The following is a 25,944-nucleotide window of genomic DNA, read 5'->3' as shown; positions in this document are numbered from 1 at the left end:
AAAAAAAAAAAGGCACTAATAAAAAAATAAATAGGCTGAAACCACTGGCTGTATGTAAGTCTCAGCTAAGCCCCATGAGCACCAAGGTTTCCCCTCATACAAGCAGAGGCCGAAGTATGAGCTACAATCATTGTATGGAGCAAGAAAAAAGTTGGTTCTGAAATGAGAGATGTTGTGGATAAACCCAGGAGCCCAGAACTGGTGGGTTTGGGACTGTGAGCACGGAAATTCACATTGCTTCAACAAATGTGAAATGAAAATTCATTCAAATGCTGCGTTTGTGGTTGCTTGTTTTGTTGTGGTTTTTTTTCCTCTGCATCTCTCGAGTTGTCATACTCATAAATGTCCTCAAATTAGCACAGTTAATAAGGAGTGCTACAGCTGGGATTATATTATATAGAACCACTTTCCTACTTCTGCCTTCTCCTGAGCAGACAGCATGCCAGGTCCGGCCACCTGCTGATCTGCATAAAGATTTCATCATCTTCCTGTGTCAATCTGCAAACAAACAGATAGGAGGAATATTCAGGGGTATGAGTGCAACAGAGGGTACTGTGGGGCTTTTTAGCAGCATGAGAGAGATCTCATTTGTAGATTAAGAATAAAGGGGACAAACAGATATATGTTTAACTTCTTAACAACTGAACTCGGCTCTTGAATTTTACCATTAATTTGTCCTATTTGTATTTATTATAATAGTATTTAAATATATATATATTTAAGATTTTATTTACTGCTTAATGTGTTTTGATATTGTTCTAAAGATGTGGTACCTGTATGACGTAGGGAAGCAAACTTTAAAGAAGTGAAAGTTTGCTAGCACTAATCTGGAGATTAATCTAACCACTGATACTCAGCATGTGGTCTTTGAACCTAGTGTTTTGCTTCTAAGTATCTTTGTGACATGAGTAAGAAAAACAGACTTCTCTATGATAGATTTCAATGTATGCTTGAAAGATCTGTATGGAAATGTTTATGAGCCCACAAATGGAAGAAGTTAAGTATGTTAACAGTATGTTGAAAAATAACAAGAATTTCAAAGAATGCCAGCAGGAAATCATTGCAATGTAGGAACTCCTAAGAATTACTGAAATATTCAGGAAAGTGAGGGTCCTTAAATAATCTGAAATTATCCTGATGTAAGATCAAAAGACAAAATTCTCCATATCCCATGGCAACTTGTTTTGTAGAATTCCAGAGGAAGAGCAGGCTGTTAATAAAAGTAAGTTCAGCTTAAAATTCCCAGATCCAGATGTGATTTCAAATGCTGTATGCACACCTGGATAGCTCTGGAACCAACACTTGGCAATGAAGTGGGTAATTGTAGACCCCAGACCTGTGGAGCCTGCAGGTGGGTGAATCCCTCTGCTAGATGAACACAGCAATGTTGCTACATGAGCAACCCAGATAATTTCATTTTGCGCATTCTTGCAAAACAAGCTGACACTGATAGGAATGCAGAAACTGATAAGAGACCTGGTGAAATATTAGGAAAGACATTTTTCCATGTTGCTGTTACACGAGGGAAGATGCAGGCATAATTCACACAGTTTAAGGAATGGCACAGTCTAAAGTATCTGGAGATAGTGGAGTATTTTATTGCAGTGGTATCTGCAAAGGTACATCACAGAGGGAGACCTAGAGCACAGACATAAATGATTACTAGATGTCTCTGACAGTGTTTGTATATATCTAATGTTTCACCAGTTACCTAGAAATATATTATTTGTTTAGGTTATTTTTAACAGTTTATTTTAAGGTTATTTAAAAATGGATAAGCAAGTAAAAGTGTGTTCAGCTGGACTTTAGGAAAGAAACTGGGACCAGTGGCCAGGGCTCACCTGTGAAATACGGTGCTGACACCCATTCATGGAAGTTTCTTGTTATATTCTGCCAGGCAGCATTTTGGCCATTTATAATTAATTTCATTTTGCTTTTGCTTTCATGACAGTTTGACTTTGTTCCTACGTAACAGAAATATTTTGGGATTAATTGAAATTCAGGTAACCGCTGTTGTGGTCTTCAAGGACCATTATCTTGACCCTGGCTTCCCAGAGATGGGATATGCCTAGAGGATGAATATACATGAACACTGTGTGCAAGCCTGAGGTGGACAGGACACCCTGCAATGCTTCTCCTTTGGCCTGGTGGAGCATAGGATATTTTTACATTCTCACATGGCTGAAAACCCCTTGCAAATGGGGGTCCCACAAGCATCTCTGGGGCAGGTGTCCCTATAGCCAGCAGACAGGACATCAGGGTGGAGTGGCAAGGCTGAGCCTCCATTCCATCACAGCACAAAAACAGACAATCTGTCGCCCTGATTCTTGAGTTTTCTAAAGCCTTCTGAGTTTACATTCTATTGGGAAACTTTCCCACACAGTTTCTGTAAATAACGTGTTGTTTTGCATTCCTCCATGGGGGTGGAGAGACTTGATGTACTAGTGCTTTGTCCAATGTCTTCGGAGAGGTGGCCCATTCACTCTCCAATCCACTGTCACCTTTGGAGAAGTATAAAAGTTGGGGTCAGAAAATAAACTTTCTCTTTTGCCTTGCAAGGTGGCAGGTGGCTCGCGTTGTGCTTTCTCGTGTCCTATAGCGACAACAATCCACATCTCTGCTTTATTTTAGATATCTGATCACTCACTGCAGTCTGTGTTAAACACAACTCCATGCTCGTGTAGCAGTCCCCCTGTTCCAGTGTCTGTAGCAGTATCTGGCTGTGACACTGCAGATTCCATGACTCACCCATCACCAGCTCTGTGATTGTGCTTCCTCCCATCCCTGTCATTCCCAGCCTGGTTGAGTCTCGATGTATTGCTAGATTCGGCAACTATGAAAGTAGAGTCAAATGCTGAATTGACAAGTCTAATTGGTTGGTTGCCTCTGATGTGAGAGAATGCTTAATTAATTTTCTTAATGAAGTTAAGAGACAGCTTTAAATGAAAACAAATTATGTACATCTTAAGTAAAATATAAAAAGTGCATAAGAGGGAAAATAACATAGAAGTATTATACTTTTGTATTGAAGAATCAACCACTATTTTTAATGTTGGCAGAGAAGGATGTCAAAACTTGTTCTGAAATGCAATGTGCAGGACTTTGTGTTTGTACTCTTCATTATGGTGTAATGGAATCCTATAAACATCCAATACTGATGTCATGGTTGCTGGCTTTCAGGGCAAAATAATTGTAAAGTCCATAAAAGAGATGATAAAAATCACAGAAGTATAATAAAAGAAGGATGAATAAAAAGTGAGAGGTGTGTGAATAGGGCACCAATTTTTTATTGGAAATTTCTAGTTCCATTTCACCATACACTGCAATAACTGCACTGGGTGCTCCTGCTCATAGTGTGTTCTGTACAAAAGAGTGATAACTTTCAATGACTCACATCTTAGCAGGGTGTCAGCTCTTCTGGAGGCACTAAGCAAAATTCCAGCCCTCTTTTTCTACAGGTCTCAATAAACCTGAGCAATAAAGAAATATCATTGTTAATGGAACTCATCTCTTCCCATCTAACCTCACTGCCCTTTCCTTCCTTACATTGTTTGCCTGATATTTGCATCTTGACTAAACTTACTCATCCTCATCCTAGTTCTAGGTGTCACCACTGAATTTGACACAGTAACATGACTGATTTGCATTGGGCTTCAGGGTGCTAATAAAAGAAATTAGCTGTAAAAAAAACCCTAAGGTACTAGAGACTATAAGATGTGGAAAGTGAAATGACATTATGCTTCCTTCTGGCATCAGTGTCCTGAGTTAGTGAGTACAAGTGACACCTCTGCTTTCCATGAAGGCCTCTCAGTGCCAATCATTTTTCTATTTCTTTCTTGGATGTCCCCAGTGGGAACTTCAAATCTTCCTAAGGATGCCATTCAGAGGGTGGATCCCTGTCTTTCTTCCAAAAAGGAGAGAGGAACTGGCACTGACAAGAGATGTATGCCCAAACTGCCTGCTGCACTTAGCACTGAGCAAAATACATTTATGTGTTAAACTGCCCAAGTAGAACAGTGTGTCATTTTTTAAGTGGTTGGAAGAGCTTGAGTTTGGGGTGTTTTGCACCTCTAGCATCACAGCAGATGGTATTGTGAGCAAACTTTGCTTCAAGGCTTTGGGCAGAAGCTGGCCAGAAGACAGGATATTGCCAGAAAGCTACACAAGAGAACAGAAGTTTTATACAGCACATGGTGAAGGAAAACATTGGGAAACACTAGAAATCTGTATGGGCTGATGCTGTTATCCATGTTCTCAGCCAGCTAATCTCCCAGTATCGATACTGGTGTTTATCTAACACTGACGAAAGACGTGGAGCTCTTCACAAGACAAATCCCACGTCTCCAGCAGAACTGTTTTCTTCTTCCTCTGTGAAGACTAGCTTCTTTATGCAGTAAGTCACTGAATTTGTTGCTGCTTTATCTCACTCCAGTCACTTTTTCTTCCCTCTCCATCCTGGCCAGGGTGAGAGGCAGCACACATAAAGCCCTTCAGAGCTCAGCTCACCAAGTGGCATTCAAGAGCTGTGGGTGGTTTTCAGCTTCCATGAAAACAAAGGGAAGCTGAGAGTGCTTGAGACTTGGCAAAGAATCAGGCTGTGACTGATTTACATCTCTGAACTCTTTGTGTTTATGGGGCTACCTGAGAGACAGAACAATCAGAAATTTTCATTTCCTCCTCCTCCTCTGTTCTGCCTAGGTAGAAAAGGCCTCACTTTCCCAGTTAGTTTAGCTGCTTTTTTGAGTATCTGGTGAAAGAACATAAAGAGTTTGCACAGCTGAACTTCTGCAATGTGGGACACAGGCAACCAACTTCCTGTGTGTCCTCTGTGCATGAAAGCTGTTCTGCACCATCAGGGCAAAATCATGTTTTTAACACTAGTGCTGAAAACAGAAAGGCCAAAGTGTTTATTCCCTTTGTCACTCCACATACCACCTTATTGCTTCAGTGAATTAGTGGAAATAATCCAAGAGTAAAGCACTTACAAGTAGATGTGCTGAAGCCAAGGACAAGACCCTACTGACTTCTTTAGAGACAAGGGTCCCTCCTGCATTTAAACCTAGTCTTTAAAAAGCTGTTCTCTGGTTTATATTGCAGATTTTTGTGATGTATCCTGAACACAAAGAACTAAAAATTTTAAAGCACTTCTATAATCACACCATGTGAGAAGGGAAACCAAAAGCTGTTAAACTGTTTTATGGTTTTTATAGGGCTTTTTATAGTTTATGGTTCTACAGCTTTTTAAATGTTTGTTATTTTAATGGTAATAATTAAAAAACAAAACCGTGCCGGTTTCACAAACTTCAGTTAATCCCTTAAGCCAACAGCAGGTACCAAACCAGGGTCTTGCTGATGGAGAAGGTACTCAAAACAGTTTGGCAAGTGACCTGGGCTCTCTACTGACTTGACAAGCTTATGGTCTTGGTTAGAAGTGTAGCTCTAACTTTCAAAAGAACCTGAGGTCTCTAACAACTCTCAGGGGGCTAAAGCACAAGAAAGACATCCTGCTGAATGGTCTAATAGAGGCACACCTTGTGAGATTGGTACTGAGGTCCTGCTTGCTTCATCATGTCTTGGTCTAATAATTGACTGAAATGTGGGGAAACCACCTGAGGACAGAATTCCAAGCTCCTCCTGCCTCTTCTCCTGGATCCATGTGTGTGACTGATCCTGCAGAGCATGAAGGGTGCCCATCCTCATATTGTGACCTTTCACTAGATGAAAAAAACTTTCTTCAGAGGCAGAATCTGCAACTTCAAATCCCCAGAGGCTAAGTCAAGCTCTGACTTCCAGAGCAGAGGAGTACCCTAAGGAGCCTGGCAAACCTCGATCTTCATGATAGCATGGGTTTCAACAGCTGAAGCACTGCTGTTCATGTCAGTGTGGCTTAAGTAAAGAGTTGTAAGGATGATTTTCATCAGGGCACTTCAATGCTGGAGTGTTCTCAGCACCTCAGCTCTGAAGGCTCACTGCCATCATGAACACAGGCGCCCAGAACTGTTGCAACCTAGGGCCTCGAAATGCTATTCCATGTATCTCCTTAGGAGATTTTAGGTGTCTCAGGGAAATGTTTATCAAAGGTTCACTTTGGCCTAGGGAGGATGATCCCCCCTGGCTGCTCCATGGGCAGTGGAGGGCAGCAGGAACCTGCAGTTCTGTCCAACCCACCCATGCTGCAGCACGTGGCCAGACACACGGTCTGTGCCTTTCCACTGTCTCTCGTGGGGTGCCACGGCTGTCAGCTCCTCCAAGTCACAGCTGCCCTTTGGAAATCCCTGCAAAGATTATTTTTGGCAATAATCTGAGGATCCAGAACTTGCTTTTGGAAAGACAATTTAAGGACTATTAAAGATGCTTTGGAGGAAGGTCTGAGGAGGCAAGCTTTGCTCAGAGCTGGCATGCTCAGCAACCCATCTCCCTCATCAATGACTTAGGCTTCTCCAGAAATGAAGGGTATCATAGCTGAGCTCTGTCCGCTCTTCCCACTTCAGCTCAGCAACAAGACAGGATTGCAACAGACTGTCTTTCTTATTCATCTCTATTTTCCCATATGTCCTCTGCAGACCAATCAGAAACAGTTCACCAAACAAAGATAAGCAATATCCCAGAGAACTTTAAGAAATTACTCCTTATCACCCCTCCTGAGGATAAGCTTAATGGTCAAGGCCACAGTTAAATCTTCCTTTTCTTGTAAAAGTTAACCGAAGTTAGTTATTAAAGTGCTGGCAGTATTTAGGGAGGTTCTGAAGTGAAGAAGAGCACAAGATACCTGCACTACCTGTGAAAATTTCAGGGGCATCATTATCCAAAAATCTTGGTGTAGTTTCTTCTGAAGAGCTTCCTGGAAGATATACCAGGTACAACTTAAAATTGTCCTTTTAGGTATGGGATATGTGAAGTGATGCTTCTCAGTGAAATGCTTCTAGTCATGTATTTTATTTTTTTTTTAATGTAAAAATTTTCTTTGTGGAATTTCTTTGTATTTTTCAATTGTTTATACTGCAGAGAAGTTCAATTTGTGAGTGATATGCATAGGTTTAAAAGTGAGATGGACTGTGTTAATATTTAATTATTTAATTACAATTACATATTTTTGTGTACTTCTTAGTCAGTATTTAAGATAAATCAATAAAGGGGAAAAATATCCTTTTGTTAATCCTTTCAACAAAATGGCACACATGAAAATACGCATTTCCAAGATTTCACAGAGCTGAGGGATTGGAAATTTTTACATGTGAGAAATGGCAATGCTGTTAACTGCCAAACATGAGAAGGATCAGAGGCTATATGGATTAAAACTGAACTAGAATGTTGTCTCTGGAGTTCTATTTCAGATCTAGCCTTGGTCAATAGTGACTGAAAGTTGTAACCATCCAATAGCTGTGCAGTGTGAGCTTGGTCTGTGCTGGTGTTCCTCATGTGTGGGTGGACACATTATAGAAGTCATCAGAAGAATTGGTCTTGTCCCCAAGGAGCCCAAGGCACTCTAGAGAGGCAATGTGGGTCACTGGACTATAGACTTCTCTTTTAAGGAATTTGTGAAGGACATTGGCATTCACCATGCTGGTACTTCTCACAATATCCTCGTTTTCTTTAAAACAAAGTAAGTAATGTCTAACAGATAAAAAAACTCCCTATACTGAGGGCATCCCATCTTTTTAAAGATATATGGGAAGAAAATGATAGCGAGCAAGAGGAAGGCAATACTCCTCTAGTCATGGTATCTGACAGCTGCTGACAGAGCCTTGGAAGAGGCAATGAGACAGGAGAAGCTTGCCCAGCAGCAGTGGTCACCAATGTGCCCCATGTGGTCCTGTTTACCTGCCAGGGAACAGGCTGAAGGCAGCTTCCACTGCACTGCAGGTGCTTGGGCTGGCTTGTTAAACCTCACTGAAGCACAGCACTGTGGTGTTTAATGCAGACTTCATCTTGGCAAGACTCCTGGTCTCTCCTGCAGCTCTAAGCCATCAGCCCCCACAAGAGTCTGTAAATTGAGGTGGGGGGGGGGGGGGGCAGGGGAGGGAACACTAAGGAGGTAAAAAATACATGCAAAACACCTTCAGTAAAACCAGCACTAATAAACAAAAGGATATTTAGAGAGTTGAAAGAAGCTATGGTATGCTCCCTGAGATTGGGGCAGTAAATTTGGCCTGAAGAAAGAATGGCTGGGCAAGGGGCAGGAGAGACAACTGAAGTACTCTCAAAAGCTACAGCAGCCACAGCACTGGGGGAAATCTGAAATGAAAGAGTCACCCATACACTTCTTATATTTTTATGGCTTATGTACTTTTCAAAGGGTACAAATGGCTCAAAAATCTGGACAAAATTATTGGACAAATGGACAAAACTATTCCACAGGACTTTCAGCAATATCCTTCTGTGACATGAAGTCTAATGAAGTCTAAAAGGCAGACACGCAGACTAGGAAACAGAGCAATTTTAAAACCTTTAATAGATAAAACAACTTCTTGCAAATCTAAGTAACCACGATTTATCAGGGAATAAACTGAACTAACTAATTTTTTCATAGAAATTTTATCAGCTTCAGTTTTGGAACTCTGATCACAACAGAGGGAAGGACAGCAGTAATTTGTAAAATTACAAATTAGATCTTTGGATTGGTGTTTTGAGTGAGCTTAGATTTTGCGCATTTGCCTGCTAGAATAATTGCCTGCCAGTTTTTGGAAAATATTACAGATCAAATTTTTTATGTTAAAACAAGGAGTAAATATTTTTAACCCATTGCCAAAATAGCAAATCCTTTGTGCAAGAACAGTATGTCAACAAAATACCTAAGATGTTCGTCGACATTGTTTGGACTTCACATGTCTATGAATTTCCACAGAATGAACAACAAGGAAACTAAAATGAAATCACTTCAAACAGGTCAATAATAGACTCTGAGCTGTAGCAAAGTTTTGAGATGGGATTTATATTTTAATGCTAAAATTTTCATAGATTAAAAGCTTTTAATCTGTTCATAACTATGCAAACAGCTTTGTGCCACATTAAAATCTTGTGCTGTGATATTTCCAAATGTTGAGTACTCACAGGTCTGAATTAGAAATGCATGTAGGGTATTTCAGCAAGAGTCAGATGAGAGACATGAGTGAGGAACTGGTGCTGGTCAGGCATCTGTCAAGAGACCACCAGCCAGCACCAAGGCACCATGGAGCATTTTCATTAAAGGAGAGAAAATAAATTTTAAAACTCTATTATCAGTGTCCTAAAAGACTCCTTGCTTCCTACAGCACATCTTCATCTCAGAGTCAAAACAAAATAGAACAGGATCCAACACATTAGTTCCAGTTGGAAGGATCTTACAATGATCATCTCATCCAACTGTTGCTACAAAGAGCAAGTTCCACAGCTTCTGTCTGGGGCTAGTACTATTTTAAACATTTAATGGTGGCTTCAACTGAGAGAAATATTTTTAGATAGTACAGGTTTAAGGTGAATTTAATGTGGGAAGAATGTGTGGCATAATGAGAAACATAACAGCACAGTGAACAGCACAGTGATGGCATCTATTAATTGCTGCAAAATTCCTGCAGTGGTGTTGACTGAAGTGAGTGACGAGCAGATTCATTCTCTTGTGTAATGTGGGCTCCAAGGGTCATTTTTGGAGTGACTTAAGACAGTTTCTCTTCATGCAAATATGGGTTGGGACAAGGCAGAAAATAGCATTCAGGTAAGACATTGCAACAACTGTTCATGAACAGGAAGCAGAGGAGAAGCAGTCCAGACAATCTGTAGAAAAAAAATCTTACAATAACAAGCAGCAATATCACACTTTTTTACTACTGAGCCTGATCTCCTTGCTGCACAAATCCAGCCCAATACATTCAGCCTTGTCTCTGAATCCAAGAGAGGATGGCTGAGCCCTGCCTGGGTTCTGCCTTTCCCCTCGTGTGTGGGTTACAGTGAGCTCCCAGCCCTCCCAGCAGTGCCACAGAGAGAAACTGCTTGGGATCTGCTTGTTTGTTCTTTAGGAAATTAATTTCCTTTGAGGGAGGAAGTTTTTGATTGTAGACGGTTGATTGAGAGATAAATTAACTCAAAAACCATCTTGTCCACTTTTTGGCTGCATCTTTAGAAAGAAATACTTCATGCTCCAGTGAAACACTGCTCTGCAGTGGGAGGAGGAGCAGGGCAGATCACCTTGGCAAAGTGAAGCGGGTGTCTGAACCATCCCTCTTTTGATCTTCAAAGGTGGTAACGCTCAGTTTGGAGCTCACTCAGCTATGCTATAGCTACCTGCCCCACAGTACAAAAGGAGCTAACTCTGTTCTTCATTTCAGGTTTTTAAGTGCCTGGAGCAGAGAGGAGCACACACAAGTAACCATCCTATCCTGACATTTCAGGAGAGATGGTTGAACCTGTGGGTAACCATTATGTTATAGCCAGACCTGTATACTCAGAGAATGCATTCAATGAAGAGCATGAGAAATTGCACAGATACCATAAAACCTTTTGGGATCACCTGAAACTCTATTTTAGGTAAGGAGATTTTTTTTTTTTCCCAATTAGATCTAAGAAACAGTCCTAACTGCTCTTGGACAGCATGAACTCCATCTTGACAGTGTCCATCTCCCATTCCAACATAGCAAGTGAAAATTCATTAACTAAATTCAATGTCAGATTTTTCTAATGGATTTTGACTGTTTTTACCTTTAGAAGTCTTCCTACAGCTGTAACTAAGATCGCTTCTCTTTTTCTGAGGCCTTGGCAGCACAGACTCTAGGAAGACCTTACTGCACCCTTTCAGTACTTAAAAAGGTCTTATGAGAAAGATAGACTCAGGTTTTTTACCAGCCTGTTGCAGCAGGACAAGGGATGATGGTTTTAAACAAAAAGAAGGTATATTTAGACTGGATATCAAGAATAATTTTTTTATTATAAGGTGAGGTACTGGCACAGGTTGCCCAGAGACTGAATGGGTGGATGCCCTCTCCTTGGAAATGTTCAAGGTTAGATTGGGCAGAGAAACCTCTGAGAAACCTGACCCAGTGGGTGGCATGCCTGCTTACTGGGGTGGGGGTTTGGATTAGATGGCCACAGAGGTTCCTTTCCAACCCAAGCCATTCTAAGGTTCTATGAGAATTTGGTTTCGAAAGGACCTCTGAAGGCCACTGGACATACCCTGAAGCACAAATGGCAGTGCAGGTTGTTCAGGGCTCTGTCTGGGTGGGATTTTGACTTCTGGCAGCCAGAACCTGTATCCTTCCCCTTCCCTCACATCTCTGAAAAAGGCTGCAATTCAGCCAAGCTGTTCACTGACAAAATTTTGTCCCCTTGTGCCTTTGCAGCTGCTCCCCACAAAGGGCCAAAAAATTTGCTTTGGGTTTGTTTCCAGTCATTTCCTGGCTGCCAGCATACCGCTTCAGGGAGTGGGTCCTGAATGACATCATCTCTGGCATCAACACGGGGCTCGTGGCTGTGCTGCAAGGTACCTTTGGGAAATGTGTGTCCTGACAGCCTGCTAAGCCAGGTGCCAAGGCACTGCTGGCTTCAGCCTGCAACACACACTTCACCTTCCCTGGACCTCTGTCTTTACAGGTCTGGCCTTTGCTTTGCTGGTGAATGTCCCCCCCAGTTATGGACTCTATGCAGCTTTCTTCCCTGTCCTGGTTTATTTTATCTTTGGCACATCGAGACATATCTCAGTGGGTAAGTTCAGGCACGCCACTTACCCTCATCACTGATAAAGAACTACATGCTGCCTCTTCAGATCTTTTAACAATCGTCTTGTGCTGCTCAGGTCCCTTCCCTGTCCTGAGCCTCATGGTGGGAGGAGTCGTCACCAGGCTGGTCCCAGATAATAGCACTGGGAATGGCAATTCCACAAATACCTCAGCAATAAATGATGAGAGGGTGATGGTGGCTGCATCTGTAACCTTCCTTTCTGGGGTTATTCAGGTTAGTAAATGTATGTGTGTGCACACCTATGTGAATAGATGGAGGGTGGCCTGACCTTCCTGTCTGATTTCTGCTCTTGTAGTCATCAAAGTAATCTTCTTTCACTTTCCATGGAACTGACCTTGGCTCACTGATTAGGAGACATCTCTTCCCTCCAGTGACCAGGCACTCACATGTGCTGTGAAATCCTTGGTTTTGCACAGGCCTGAGCCCACAGTTCACACAGCTGCAACCTACACCTACAGCAAAAAACATTCCTGCTGGATAGGAAAAAAATAGCTGTGAATGATGCAGATGCACCAAGGGGAATAAAAGCTCTGCCTTGCAATAGTAAAATATTTGAATTTTTTTTTTAAAAAACCACATTTATCCTTACTCCCTAGTACAGTTCCTCCCTTCCTAACATACTAATATATTTGTTGTTTCGTTAAATACTTGTACCATGTGAAAATATAGGAACTGAAAACCCTAGAAATAATGATGTATATTTTAGCTATAAAATAAAAACAATGGGTTTTAACTGCTGCAGCAGTTACTCTTACTAGTATTATGTTCTCTGTTGCTAAATGTCAACTTTTGTTGCAAGTCTGGTGACAGTGCATTCTTTAATCTCTGGATGGATGGGATTAGGTGAATGTCTTTGCTTTCATTAAATGTGGTTGTCTTTCTTTCAAAGATTGCTTAAAAACACAAATGCATCCCACTGACCTATGCTCATTTTTTGTTTCAGTTGCTTCTGGGAATTTTCCAGTTTGGATTCATCGTTATTTATCTATCACAATCATTAATCAGTGGTTTTACAACTGCTGCAGCTATCCACGTTTTGGTATCTCAACTGAAATTCATGTTTCAGCTACCGGTCCCTGGATTTAATAAACCATTTGGTATCATCTATGTAAGTGCTAGGTGTTCATTATTTGCTAGTGCTATTGATGTACCTGTGATGTATTTCTGACTGCGTACCACAAGACAGTAATAACAACTCAGCAAAAAAAAATGCAAAGCAGCAGGAAAAACGAGAATATGTTATTAGTATATGGCCAATCTTTAAATTTATTACCAAGCACCAAGTTACACCCCATTGGGATAATTCGATAATATTTACTATTTTGTGTTGGCGTATTTCAATTAAGCATTCAACTCTGCCTTAAGGATTTAATTATTAATTTTTACTGGACTGATATTATACATATTTAATTTGCATATGACTCTGTGTGGGCTGTTGGATGAGAGAGGTGGGACAAGAAGAACAGGAAGGAACAAGCGGAGAAAGGCACCTGCTCAGCAATTCCATTGCTCACGTTTTCTATCACTGACTTGCCTGTTGTTCCAACCCTCTCTCAGGGGCAAATCTGGAGGAGAGGGTAACAAGTTAGTGGAAAAGGTCTTTTGCAGATGGGTCATTTGGCAGATGCACATACATTCAGGGGGGCTTTCAGTCCACATCATACCACAGGGAATCAATCCGAAACAGCACGATCCTTAGAGCTGTTCAGATACAGGTTCTTCCAGAAGGGATAGTGCTACTGTGCCAGGGCACAACTGTTTCTTAACTGCCACATGTTTCTTCCTGGTTCTGCAGACTCTGGAGAGCCTTTTCAGCCAGATCACAAAAGCAAACATTGCTGACCTTGTCACATCACTGGTTGTCCTACTTATCGTGTTTGTAGTAAAAGAAATGAACGATCGATACAAGGAAAAGTTGCCAGCTCCCATCCCAATTGAACTCCTTGTGGTGAGTCACTTCCTTTGATTTTGCAATTGCTCCATGTTACCTATGACACGGGAAGCAGAGTTTTAATGCTTTCTTCTCCTCTTACGCACTAAATGATGCACTACCATTTACCTATAAAGAAACTTTTACAGCATTCAGGAGCTATTGTGAGATGTTTTACTGCCACATAGCTGTTATTAACTGAACAGCTTGGTATTATAAACTATGAATTTTTTCCTTGGACAGGATTGGCTCTGACACCATCCAGCTGCAGTCTCACAGCTGAGACCCCTCTGTACCACACCTGCAAGCAGCCACTGAAGTCCCGGATATCTATGACTACACAAAATTATTTTGTCCTCTAGCAGCAGAAGGTTTTGCTCACTCTGATCAGCAGAGGGGTGGAGGAAGCTTCACAGGGGCAGCAAGCCCCTAAAATCCTGGAGGATGTTGTATAGAATCAAGCAGCACTTGTTCTCCCCCAGAGTCGTTACAGCACCTTGTTAGAACATACCTGGTTTACTGGGTGGGATGATCTCTGTTGTTAGTAAGATATTCTGTTACAATCAGTGTGATTTATGACTGCAAACCCATACCTGTAAGGTCATTGAGGAATGACATCTGCACAGCAAAGGGATGTGAAAATTTGGGGCATAATTCTACCACTAGTGATGAGGCTGGACAGTGTGCAAGAGAAGGAAGGTCATGGTATTTAATAGATTCTTCACAATCTTGCTTTAGTGTGCCTAATGGAGGTGTGGTTTATTGTCTTACAGACAATCTTAGCAGCACTCATTTCCTACTTTGTCAACTTTGAAGAAAAATTTGAAGTAGCTGTTGTCGGAAAACTAGAGGAAGGGTAAGTGACTTACAGCTCACCAGTAGAGCAAGATGTTCTCTTTAGTTCAGCAGTGTTAAATGAGTTCAGTTATGTTGCTGATTAAAATTATCTGCTTCATCTTCTTTCAGTAGATAAATAAACATTTTTCTCTCAATGATAGGACACACTTTCAGTACACAAAAGGTACACAGTACAGCACATCTCCTACTCATCAAGGAGTACACTGAGACATGAAATAATTGTGTCCTTCACTTTCTGAGACAGCTCGTGAGCAGGACGTTGATGTTTGTCCTTTTTATTGAACTATTCACTCCTGAACTCCTCCGTTTCCCTCACAGAACATGCACAGTTCAGCAGACACCACCAGCCCTGGGAAGCCACCAGGACCCTGCTCAATTCTCCTGCCTGTTCCCATGACCAGCCATCAGCTTCTCTTCAGCACCATTATCCTCCAGAGGCCTCATTATTTGCCCATCCAGGATTATGTCCACATAAAGATTATTTCTCCACATCTAGAATATACAGCCTTCATCTGACTATGCCAGAATTTTGGCATAAAGAATCAGGTGGTACATGTTAATTAAAAATAGGGAGGAAGACATTTACTAGGACAGTAGAGTGAGTCTGGGGGGGGTCTCTGTAACCCCAGAGTGTTAGTAGGTGAAGCTTGCAGAACAACAGCTATTTCTGCTCATGAGTCTCCTTTCTTCAGATTTCAGTTCACTGGAAAAAAGGGGGGAAAAGAAGTCTAGAGAGGAATTCTCTCTAGGATCTGCAAAAGACCCTTAGGCATCTGTTTAATGAGTTGAGTGTTTTGTCTTGCAGGTTTCATGCGCCTGTTGCACCTGATGCAGGCATCCTCCAGAAGTGTATTGGTGACGGCATTTCCATCGCAATCGTTGGGTTTGCAGTAGCCTTCTCCGTGGCTAAAGTGTATTCCATCAAGCATGACTACCCAATAGATGGCAACCAGGTAGGCAAATAGCACAGAGATCAATACACTGCATTTATCAGTAGGAAATAAGTAATTTTAGGGAAGCTTTGCCTTGTGAATAACTGTCACAAACCAGCCCTTAAGAACAATGTCTTTTATTTTTATTTCAGGAACTAATTGCTTTTGGGCTGGGTAATATAGTTGGTGGATCATTCAAGGGATTTGCCTCCAGCACTGCTCTGTCAAGATCAGGTGTGCAGGAGAGCACAGGAGGCAAAACACAGGTACAGAAGACAACAAGTCATGATGGCATTTAATGAAAGACAGCTCTTTTTTTCCTAGCTAACCATCATGCCTGTGGGCACTTATTCATTGTGGAATTGTTCTCTCATGCAGATTGCTGGCATTATCTCATCTGTCATTGTTTTGGTTGTGATCTTGGCCATTGGGTTTCTCCTGGCACCATTACAGAAGGTATCCACTGGTTTCATCTAATGCTTCCTCCTGCTTCCCAAAGACAGGGCTGCTCTATGAGCACAGAGAGTGTTCATAGACTTCAGTGGGAGCCAAAAAGGTTTGAAAAGCTTTGTTCTTCTTCCCATGTTATGCCAGAGAGGACCCCTACATCCGGTCCCTTGAAGGGAACACAAGTACCCAAACATGAAAAACCAAGTTTCAGGTTCCAAAAATAAGTGAGATTTACAGCCTCAATCAGACATCTGCACCTGCACCATAGCTGAGGATTTTCCAACAGCAGTGTACCCTAGGAGCAGCTCTCTGGCCTTTCAGCTGCACTTTGGCCCTATCTGTATGATGTTTTAATTCCTAATGTTTTACATTTTCTTTGCTTACTTAAACAAAGAACATGTGTTTTGGTCTTTTTAATAGTCAGTCCTTGCATCTTTGGCTCTTGGCAATTTAAAAGGAATGCTCCTGCAGTTCAAGGAAATAAGCATCCTCTGGAGAAAGGACAAGTATGACTGTGTAAGTTGAGTTTCACAAGCATCAGAACTTAAATGCTCTGAAAAAGTAATCTATCATACAAATGTTCTTTTTTTTATTGCTGTTTTACTTCATTAAACAGAAAGAACAATATTTGCATGCCTTTTTTACTGGTATATATGTTTTCCATTTTGTCACATTTATTTTGAGTTGATTCTCACTCTTAACTTCATTTTCATCCATTTCATCAAAATCTATTAAAATAATGCATTATATAAAGTCAAATAGAGAAGACATTTACAGAAAATGCCAAAATGACAGAAAATACCCAAATATCTACTGCATTGACTAAGCATTCGGGGACGTTTCTCACAATCACACAATGTGTCATATGGAAGATACACAGAAACAAACAAATGAAAACTGGGACTTGAAGGGTTTACTCCAAATAGTAAAACTTGTAGCTAGAGGGCAGGACTCATTACCTCTCAGAAAATTTAGGCTCACAAGTGGTTCCAGGCCTCAGTTTTCCCAGCTATCACACAGTTATTTGTCCCATGAAAATGCTTTGAGTTTTGTGGCTAAAAATTATTCAGTATTAACTAGTAATTTATTAGTCATGTACACTCTCAGCAGGTATATTTGCACATTTACAACTCTCAGCTTTACCAGATTTCTGATTTACTTCTAAGCTTGACTTTCTGCTGGATTTTCATTCAGCATTTAGTGAACCACCTATGCCATTTTAAGCCTTTATCGTCTAGAAGTTGCTGAAAACACTCCCTGGTTGGCTACTCTGGCCCTGTTTTACAAGAAAAAAAAACCTCACTAAAAGCAGATGGAATCCTGGCCCAGATCTAAGATCTATTCCTGCTCCCACCCTGAGCTCATGACCCAGGTTCTTGACATGTTTGTAATGTTGCCATCCACTGTCTCCTTACAGGTTATATGGGTGGTGACTTTCTTAGCTGCCATTTTTCTTGGCCTGGACATTGGACTAGCAGCAGCAGTGGCATTCCAGCTGCTGACTGTGGTGATCCGCTCCCAGATGTGAGTACTTGTTGAATGCAATGATATCCCAGGTCCTCCTGTTGTAAGTTTTCTCCCTCTGCACAGAGAAGGGCAACAGCCCTTTATGTGCCTTGGTCTGTCCAGCAACCGTGCATGGAAAAATAATTTACAAAAATGCAAACTTTGGATGCTGGGGGCTTGCCTTAGTATGCCACCCCAGCTAAGATGGTTTCATTTGATCCTTCCCATCCCCCAAGTTTCAATGTGGGACACAAATAATTATGTGTGTGTTTGTTCACAGTCCAAGCTGCACTGTTTTGGCCAATGTTGGGAGAAGTAACATCTACAGAAACAGGAAGGATTACACTGATGTAAGAAATATCTCATTTCTTTTATCACCTGCTGCACTTGTGCTTCTATAGCAAACATTGCCACTGACACTTTTGCTTCATTTTACAGATCTATGAGCCAGAGGGAGTGAAGATTTTTAGATGTTCCTCTCCGATCTTCTTTGCTAATATTGAATTCTTCAGAGAGAAACTCATCACTGCTGTAAGTGTCTGGGGCTGTTCTGAATATATGAATTGTGTGACACGTTAAGATGGATACAGTTTCCCAATAATTACTATATATGCAGTCATTCCACAGTTCAAGGGTGAATTTTCTTTATACTGTTGCCACTACTGTAATATAACATGTATGCACACCCCTCTGAGAAAGAGTACAGCCTGACTCATGCTGAATTTACACCATAGCAATATTTATACCATATGTATATTTATACCATAACAATACATATTTCATGAAGAAAGGAGTGTAAAAATGGATAATATAAACAAAAATGTATTTTTTTTATTCTATTTGCTCTTGTATTATTTACACACAATAAATTCTAGTTTACTCATTTTACCCCAAGAACGTAACCACAACGGTCAGAAGAATGCCAAATGGAATCATTCCCTCAAAGAGCTCTTAACATCTTTCATAACAAACTGGTGAATGCAGCCAGTGTTTCCATAACCAGCACAGAGATCAGGAACCTCTGAACCCCCACTGTGTGAATGAGGTCCACCATCCTCAGCCCAAACACAACTTACACCACAACTTCCCCTTCCTGCTGCTCTTAGTTGGGAGTTGATAAGCAGTGATTCCCCTGAGCACTCATAATGAGCAGTTCATTCTTCAGATGACGGACTGAAACTGGCAGAGGAATCAGGGAATCTGACACATTTGGTTCTCCATATGCTTGGCTTTCACCTCAGAAGAGCCTGAAGCTTTTTTTCTGTGAGTGCAGATGTTCACACCACTCTTTCTCTACAAATACAGATACTTCTAACACCTTTCTCCTCTACACACTAGATGGATGAGGCAAAAGACTTGCAGGAATTTAGTATTTTAGCCTATTTTTATTGTTGGCCTAATTTACCTGCCATCTAATCCTGTTAAAACCAGCTCAGAGGTTCAAGAGACATATGCAGGCAACATGATAAAATCTGGCTTTCTTCTTCAGGAAGAAGAGTGGGTGAATGACCCATGCTGCAGTCAGAAGGCACAAAGCAGATACAAATCATGAACTCTCAGATCTTGGCCACCTGGGTGACCACCTGATAATGCAGACGAGTAGGAGATGCCAGCACTGTGCCAGCCTGCTGCAGTTACTGGCCTGTGCTAAGCACTATCACTGCTATAATGCTGTCCATGCTGGTGTCTTAAAGCAGTACAGACAGCCCTGCCTCATTTGTAGCCATCCCTGTAGACATCCTTCCAACCTAGAAAGAGCCCTTGTTTGAATTTGTGAAAAGTGCTGGACAATATCAAGGTCAAACTATGGTCATCATGGCTGTAATGAAAAATCTTATGAGATGCTTTGTCCTTCCCCTGGGTGTCACAGAGGCGTTTCTTTGTTTAATTATTCAAAGTGCTGTTTTTGCAGGTTGGCTTCAACCCACTGAGAGTCCTGAGGAAACGCAATAAAGCTCTGAGGAAGATTAGGAAGATGCTGAAGAAAGGAGAGCTGCAAGTGACACAGGTATGTAAGGCAACCCCTTGGGGTGAGGGGGAAGTTAAGCAACCAATCTCCCTGTTTTACATGGCAGAGAAGAACCACATAGCCTCCCTTCTTAATTAGATACACTATTCCCCAAGTTGCCACTTCATGACATAAACAGATTTAAAAACCAAGATTTTAAATGGCTCTCACAGTTAGAGACCTACAGATTTACCATGGGCAGAGCTTGTGCATGTCCACTGGAGCTTTGTTTGGCAACAAACAGCAGGATCAGATCCCACAAAGAAATTAATATCTTTCTGCATTAATGGTAGGATAAAGCTGGTTTTCTCTCAGTTCAAATCCTGAATGCCTTTTGTTGACTTGTTCCAAAATTACTGAATAAAAATGTGTCTGGCAACTGGCTTCAGGAAACACTAAAAAGCCATCATTAAGTGATTATGATGATGATTAAATAATTTCCATAATTCTCCAGATAAGGGAGAGACTGAATTTTCCAGGTGGGTCCTGCTCTGTCTCATGGGAAGATCAGTTGTGCATTGTTATTACTTCTGCCCTTGTGTGAGAAGTACCACTACCCTGGCTGGGTATTAAAGAAGAACACTAATTATGACATTTTTCTGTGTCAATACAGAAGGGCTTGATTTGCATGGCTAATCCTACATATGAGTCAGAGGAAGAGCTGGACAACAACAAAATAGAGGAGCTGGACCAGCCCACCATCATGACAGACTTGCCCATTCGGATCAACTGGGGCACTGACCTCCCCCCTGGCATCACTGTGCCCCAAGTCAACCTCCACAGCATCATTCTGGATTTCTCATCAGTGTCCTTCCTCGATTTTTCTGCCATGACAGTCCTCCGAAAGGTAATCACAGTTCATAAAACAAACAGAGATTGTATGAAAGGAAAAATGTACATATTTGAGGGATAAACATGAGCTAAGAGATGGTGCCCAGAGGAACCTGGACAGGAGCGGGCCCACCTGAACCTCATGGAGTTCAACAAGGCCAAGTGTGAGGTGCTGCATGTGGATCAGGGCAGTCCCCAGTATCAATACAGATTGGGGAATAAATGGATTGAGAACAGTCTTGCAGAGGAGGAGATGGGGGTACTGGTGGATGAAAAGTTGGACATGACCTGGCAATGTGCACTCACAGGCCAGAAAGCCAATCATGAGACCTCACCCGAGGCAGGTGACCACCTGTGGGGTCCCAGCACAGGAAAGACATGGACATCTTAGAACAGGTCTGGACGAGAGCCACAGAAAGGACCAGAGGGCTGGAGCATCTCTCCTATGAGGAAAGGCTGAGACAGTTGGAGATTTTCAGCCTAGAGAAGAGAAGGCTATGAAAGCTATACTGTTAAGTATGGCCTTTCCATACTTAAAGGGAGCCCATAAAAAAGCATGGAGAGGGACTTCTTACAGGGGTATACAGTGATAGGGCAAGAGGCAATGACTTTAAAATGAAAGAGGGCAGGTCCATATTAGAAGAAATCTTTTACTGTGAGGGTAATGAAATACTGGAAGAGGTTGCCCAGAGAAGGTGTGTGTGCTCCGTCCCTGAAACTGTTCAATGGCAAGTTGCATGATGCTCTGAGCAACCTACTCCAGTGTAAAGTGTCCCTGTCCAGGGCAGGGGATTGGAACAAGATGATCTTTAAGTCCCTTCCAACTGAAACCATTCTGTGATTCTGTTCTGTGTTTGTAGTCTGCTTCTTAGAGGCATTACTACATGGACTGGAAGGCCAGTGGCAAACATTGAGTTTCTGTGAATTTGAATGTACATTTTCTATAGAAAATGTCTGGGAAATAGTTTAAATAATCAATATAAATTGTCTTGGGATTAAAGTGTTGGCTGTGGTACCTTTTCTTCACCTGGTAAGATTTTGGGAAGCTTTGCAGAAGTGTAGATATGAAATATAGCTTTAAACACCCAATTGGAATTGGAACATTGGAGTTCCATTTCTGCTCCTGCTTTTGCTTGCCTAGATGACCTTGAACAAAGCAAAAGACACAACATTTTCAACAGTAGCAGCTACAGTTAACTGCCTAGAGACACAGAGGGTGTGTAAATCTATTTCCATAGGAACTAAAGGCCCACTGTGACAGTGGGAACTGTAGTTCTGCTCAAGTTCCCAGTTACAAAAATCTTTCCCAGAAGACTGTGAAGTAATTTTTTTAGTTTCATCATGTATCATGTAGACACAACAAAGTCATACAATTTATGAAAGGTCACCTACTTCTCTGTGAGCCAAACATTTTCAATACTGCCTCTTTTCAAAAGGCTTGGCCATCCCTGTCTGCAGCCATGTGAAGAGATTGTCCTGCCTCTATGTGCAACAGAGTTTGAGTTTAGATCCACTTATTATCATAGATCTTAAATATCACAGAGTGATTGGTATATTTGTTGTGGCTAATCACTATAATGGCAATCAGCAAGCCCAGCAGAATCTAAATGGTGCCTCTTTCTGGTTTAACAGACTTTGAAAGAATTTGTCCGGCTCGACATTGACATTTACGTTGCTGGGGCGTACGGTGAGTACTTGCCTTTGCACTGGCATCACCACAGATGCCTCATCCCACTGCCTCCCCTGTTGACCACTGAGTATGGTTGTGGAGGATCACCTAGTTTTACCTTCCAGTCTTGAATAGCAAACAGGTCCCACTAAGTGGAGGTGTTGTCCCTCCCATGCTGTCCCCAAAAGGCTGGGACCATGTGTGATGGCTCTTTTTACATATGGCCACTGATGTGTTGTACAGCTCTGGGCTGCAGGACTCACCATCATGCGTCCTGGTCTAGGCATTAAATAAGAAAAGGGGCTCAAATTCCTTCCTGCCTGTCATAGAGCAGGGAACTACTGATGGGCACTTATGTTCCATCCTTTTGATATACATAAAGCCATCCTCTCTAAAAAAAAACCCAGTACATTACACTAGCAACTCCCACGTTCACTCAGTGGATATGCTCAGGATACACAATTTCTTCCTTTTTAAGGCCTGCAGGTCACTTGTGCTTTCATTTTGTTCTCTCACAGAAGGCCTCCTGGACAAACTGGAGAGAAGTGCATTTTTTGATGAAGAGATAAAGCCATCCATGTTTTTCCTCACCATTCATGATGCAGTTTTACACATTTTGCTGAAGAAGGACATAGCCAACTCCCCCAAATTAAAGCTTGCTGAGGTAACACTACCGTCTTAATCTTTCATTACTTTAGTGCCTTTCCAGTATTGCCAGGCTCCGAGCAGCACCCTGCACAGCTATAGCTGTGTGTGCTACACTCTCTACATTTTCAAAATATAGTAATTAAAACTCAGCTGGTCTCCAATCAAACTGAAGAACAAGAATGACTCCTGGTTCAGGTGTGTGGAAAGGAATGAATAATTCCCACTGGTGGCTGGCCTGGCTGTGGACTTCAAGTCACCTCTTTGGGAAGAACACAATGCTCATCCACCAGCAGTCCTCTGTGCTCACCCACCCATCAGAGACTGCTCAATTTGCTGCAGTGGCTCTTGAAAGGCAGAATTTGTGCTGCTTGCATATAGGCTTTCCAGCCCTGTCTGTCTTCAAAAGGAGTGCTGAAGTAGTGTGGATAAAATAGTACTGCCAGATTTGGTGATGGCCTTTCTGGGAGTGTCCTTAAATCAAGAGCAAGAAAGGATCCTGCATACAATAAATATGTTTAAATGTACCAGACCCAGAATGCTGCTCATTGGAAACTGTCTAATCCCACTTAACTGAACGGGTCCAGATCTTCTGCACTGACCCAGAGATGCAGTGGAGGTCATAAAAGCCTGACAAGTGGGAGCTTCCTTTCTTCTATGTCAACATCCCAGGCATGTTCCAGAGATTTAAAAATCAAGACCTTCTTTAATGTGAAAAATTATAAACAGGAAAAAAAAAGTAATCAATTTCCTAACCCACAACTTCTTGTGCTCATTGCAGGAGAAGGGTAGAAGCAGTGATTGTGTCATCACCCCCAGGAATGGACTGCGCAGCCGGGAATGCACAGTAAGGCTCTGGCTATGGCCCTCCAGCTGTAGAAAATGCAGCCCAAAAAAGCTGCTCATGGAATGGCTAGGTCAGATAACAAAAGCATCTTCATACCTGAAGCATCTTCATACCTGCTTCATAGCTCTTGTGTCAGCCCAGGGCAGAAAGCCACCAGACAGTTTCTGATGGGATTTGACTTACAGCAAAGCCTTACCTGAGTAAGACGGGTGGGGTCGGCTTTCGAGCCTGGCCAGTCTGCCTCTCCTCACCTGTCCACCACAGCTCCTCCATTATAAAGCCACTGGTAGAAGAGCCCTGTGGTAGAGAAGTCAACATTAGTCCAGTTTATCTAAATGTCTCAGGCAGAAGGGGAGTCTGGGGACAAAGAAGGGACACATGGTGCATTTCAGCACAGACAGAGAGAAGGGCAGTATCCAGCACAGAGCAACCCTGTAAGGAGGAAATGTCAGACCCCAGTTTTCCCACCCAAATGCTTTAGGGGATAAAATAATTACACATCATTTACCAGATGACACTTACCCTGGCTATTCCTTACAGAATGTGGATTTTTTTTATTCCCTACAGATTCCAACAGAAACAAAATTTTAGACTTATCTTCCTAAGTATAATATCCTCCAGCAACACAATGTCACAGAAGATGAATGTGGATGCTGTGATGAGCATGAAGACAGAAGGATACTTTAAAATACCTTAAGAAGGATTTACTACATATGGTTATCTTCCAGGTTTGGAATGGTCTTCTTGGTCTTTATGTGTCTCTGTATATATAAATGTATTTATGTATATATATAGAGGCTAAAATCACACAGATTTTCTTATTTCATACCACATTTTGTAGACAACCTGTACAGCTACTTGAGAATCTATAAATATTTGAAATCTTGTGTTGGATACCATAGAATAAAAGTTAGGACTGATATTTTATCTTCAGCATGTATATAACTTGAATAAAGTTTTCTTGATGGTTTGTAAGATATTTAGTAGACTGACTTGAGGAGAAGCTGTATGAGGAGCAGCTGAGGTCACTTGGTCTGTTCAGCCTGGAGGAGACTGAGGGGAGACCTCACTGCAGTTACAACTTCCTCATGAGGGGAAGAGGAGGGGCAGACACTGATCTCCTCTCTGTGGTGAGCAGTGACAGGACCCAAGGGAGAGGCCTAAAGTTGTATTGAGGGAGGTTTATATTGGATATTAGAAAAGGGTTCTTCCCCCAGAGGGTGGTTGGGCACTGGAAGAGGCTCCCCAGGGCAGTGGTCACAGCACCAGCCTGACAGAGTTCTAGAGGTGTTTGGACAGTGCTCTCAGGCCCATGGGGTGACTTGCAGGGATGCTGCTGTGCAGGGCCAGTGTTGGACTTCATGATCCTCGTCTCTTCTAACTGGGCACATTCTGTGATTCTGTGATGCTGTGCAATGCACAGGGGGAATTTCACTCTAAATACTCTGAACTTCAGGACTGAGCTCTCCATTTCAAGAAAGATTAACTCAAAGGTAAATGAAGAAAATTGTTATGAGGATCTTTGTAACATGGAGAGCTGTATCTAAGGATTGGCAAAAAGATAAATAGATACATGGATTTAACCTAGGAGAGAGGAAAAGTTTTGCAAGATAAAAAAATAATATTGTCCTGTAAGGGGAAGATATGGTCTGGCCAAACTTAAACATGAACAAGACATTAGAAGATGACTCCTCATTTTTACTATGGTGAGATCCTTTCCAGCTAGAACAAGAGAAGCAAAAAACTAAACTGCTTTTAGGATGAGACATAAACATTTGTTCATGGAAACATTTGTTCATGGAAATCATGATAACAAATCATACCAGTGTAATCTAACTGTCAGACTCAAGCTGTTCTTTTCAGCCCTGTGCTCACATGCACCTATACAGACCCAGGCAAGAATCCCTATCAAAGGCAATATATGCAGTGTCTGGTGGAATACCACATACTGACTTCAAAACCATATGGGATTTTTTGACAAACTTCAGGTTAATTAAAAAAAATTACTTTCTAAATTGCACATCTCAGAACATTTACTTTCTATACTAATGACTCTTCCGACACAGCTCAGTGCCACAGAGGATAAATCCCCCTTCCAAAGCTAGTCACCATTTCTTAAATGCACATGGTACATAGTCAGCCTTGGCGAGAGAGCTTTGCACTCCCATCCCTACCAGCTACTTGCCATGTTCTCAAATCACCCTAATCTTTACCTGATTTTTGGAGGGTTGACAGGTATTGTGTTAATTCCTCATCACATATCCTGAGCCTACCTCTCTTCAGCACACTAAAGACACGTTGTAAATAACAATTTTACAGCCAGCCACAGGGATGGAAAATGGAGAAGCCACAGAGTCAGTAATGCTCAAGCCTACTCTCAAGCCTGATTATCACTTTGCAGTGCAATGTGAAATACAGAAACAAAAAATTAAAAGTGTTTATTCAAGGTCTTAGGCCCAATGGAGAGTGGATTATAACAAGCAAACCTGATTTTTTTTCAATTTCAAACTGAGTTCCTATTAAGGAAGAAGTATCCTTAAGCAGTTATTTACTGAAATGCTA

General features: G+C 41.7%; 1 protein-coding gene across 4 annotated transcripts; it reads left to right on the top strand.

Moving 5' to 3' along the window:
• Positions 1-6,713: 6,713 nt before the first annotated feature.
• Positions 6,714-24,357, top strand: SLC26A3 (solute carrier family 26 member 3). 4 transcript variants are annotated; one of them, XM_072919756.1, is made up of 22 exons: positions 6,714-6,857; positions 7,335-7,603; positions 10,302-10,500; positions 11,310-11,449; positions 11,560-11,670; positions 11,762-11,919; positions 12,650-12,814; positions 13,502-13,654; positions 14,410-14,492; positions 15,300-15,447; positions 15,579-15,692; positions 15,805-15,882; positions 16,297-16,392; positions 17,294-17,400; positions 17,663-17,732; positions 17,821-17,913; positions 19,295-19,390; positions 20,004-20,237; positions 21,854-21,908; positions 22,409-22,554; positions 23,317-23,382; positions 23,950-24,357. In XM_072919756.1, the coding sequence occupies exons 3-22, from the start codon at positions 10,370-10,372 to the stop codon at positions 23,971-23,973; spliced, it is 2,268 nt and encodes a 755-aa protein (XP_072775857.1). In that variant the 5' UTR covers positions 6,714-6,857; positions 7,335-7,603; positions 10,302-10,369; the 3' UTR covers positions 23,974-24,357. The 4 variants fall into 4 exon arrangements, with proteins under 4 accessions (XP_072775857.1, XP_072775852.1, XP_030147860.4 ...); XM_072919751.1 differs by having other exon boundaries at positions 7,324-7,603; XM_030292000.4 differs by lacking the exon at positions 7,335-7,603.
• The last annotated feature ends 1,587 nt before the right edge of the window (positions 24,358-25,944 follow it).

The sequence above is a fragment of the Taeniopygia guttata genome, chromosome 1A (genome assembly GCF_048771995.1).
Source record: "Taeniopygia guttata chromosome 1A, bTaeGut7.mat, whole genome shotgun sequence".
Lineage (NCBI taxonomy): Eukaryota > Metazoa > Chordata > Aves > Passeriformes > Estrildidae > Taeniopygia > Taeniopygia guttata.
Note: the sequence above shows the minus strand (reverse complement) of the source record. Positions and strands in the feature narration are given on the sequence as shown.

What these genes read in the sequence shown, in the direction of transcription:
- SLC26A3 (XM_030292000.4), top strand. Translation starts at nt 10,370, where the DNA reads ATGGTTGAACCTGTGGGTAACCATTATGTTATAGCCAGACCTGTATAC. An exon ending in CACCTGAAACTCTATTTTAG is followed by an intron (nt 10,501 to 11,309) that starts GTAAGGAGATTT and finishes GTGCCTTTGCAG; the next exon opens with CTGCTCCCCACAAAGGGCCA. An exon ending in GAAAGGACAAGTATGACTGT is followed by an intron (nt 16,393 to 17,293) that starts GTAAGTTGAGTT and finishes GTCTCCTTACAG; the next exon opens with GTTATATGGGTGGTGACTTT.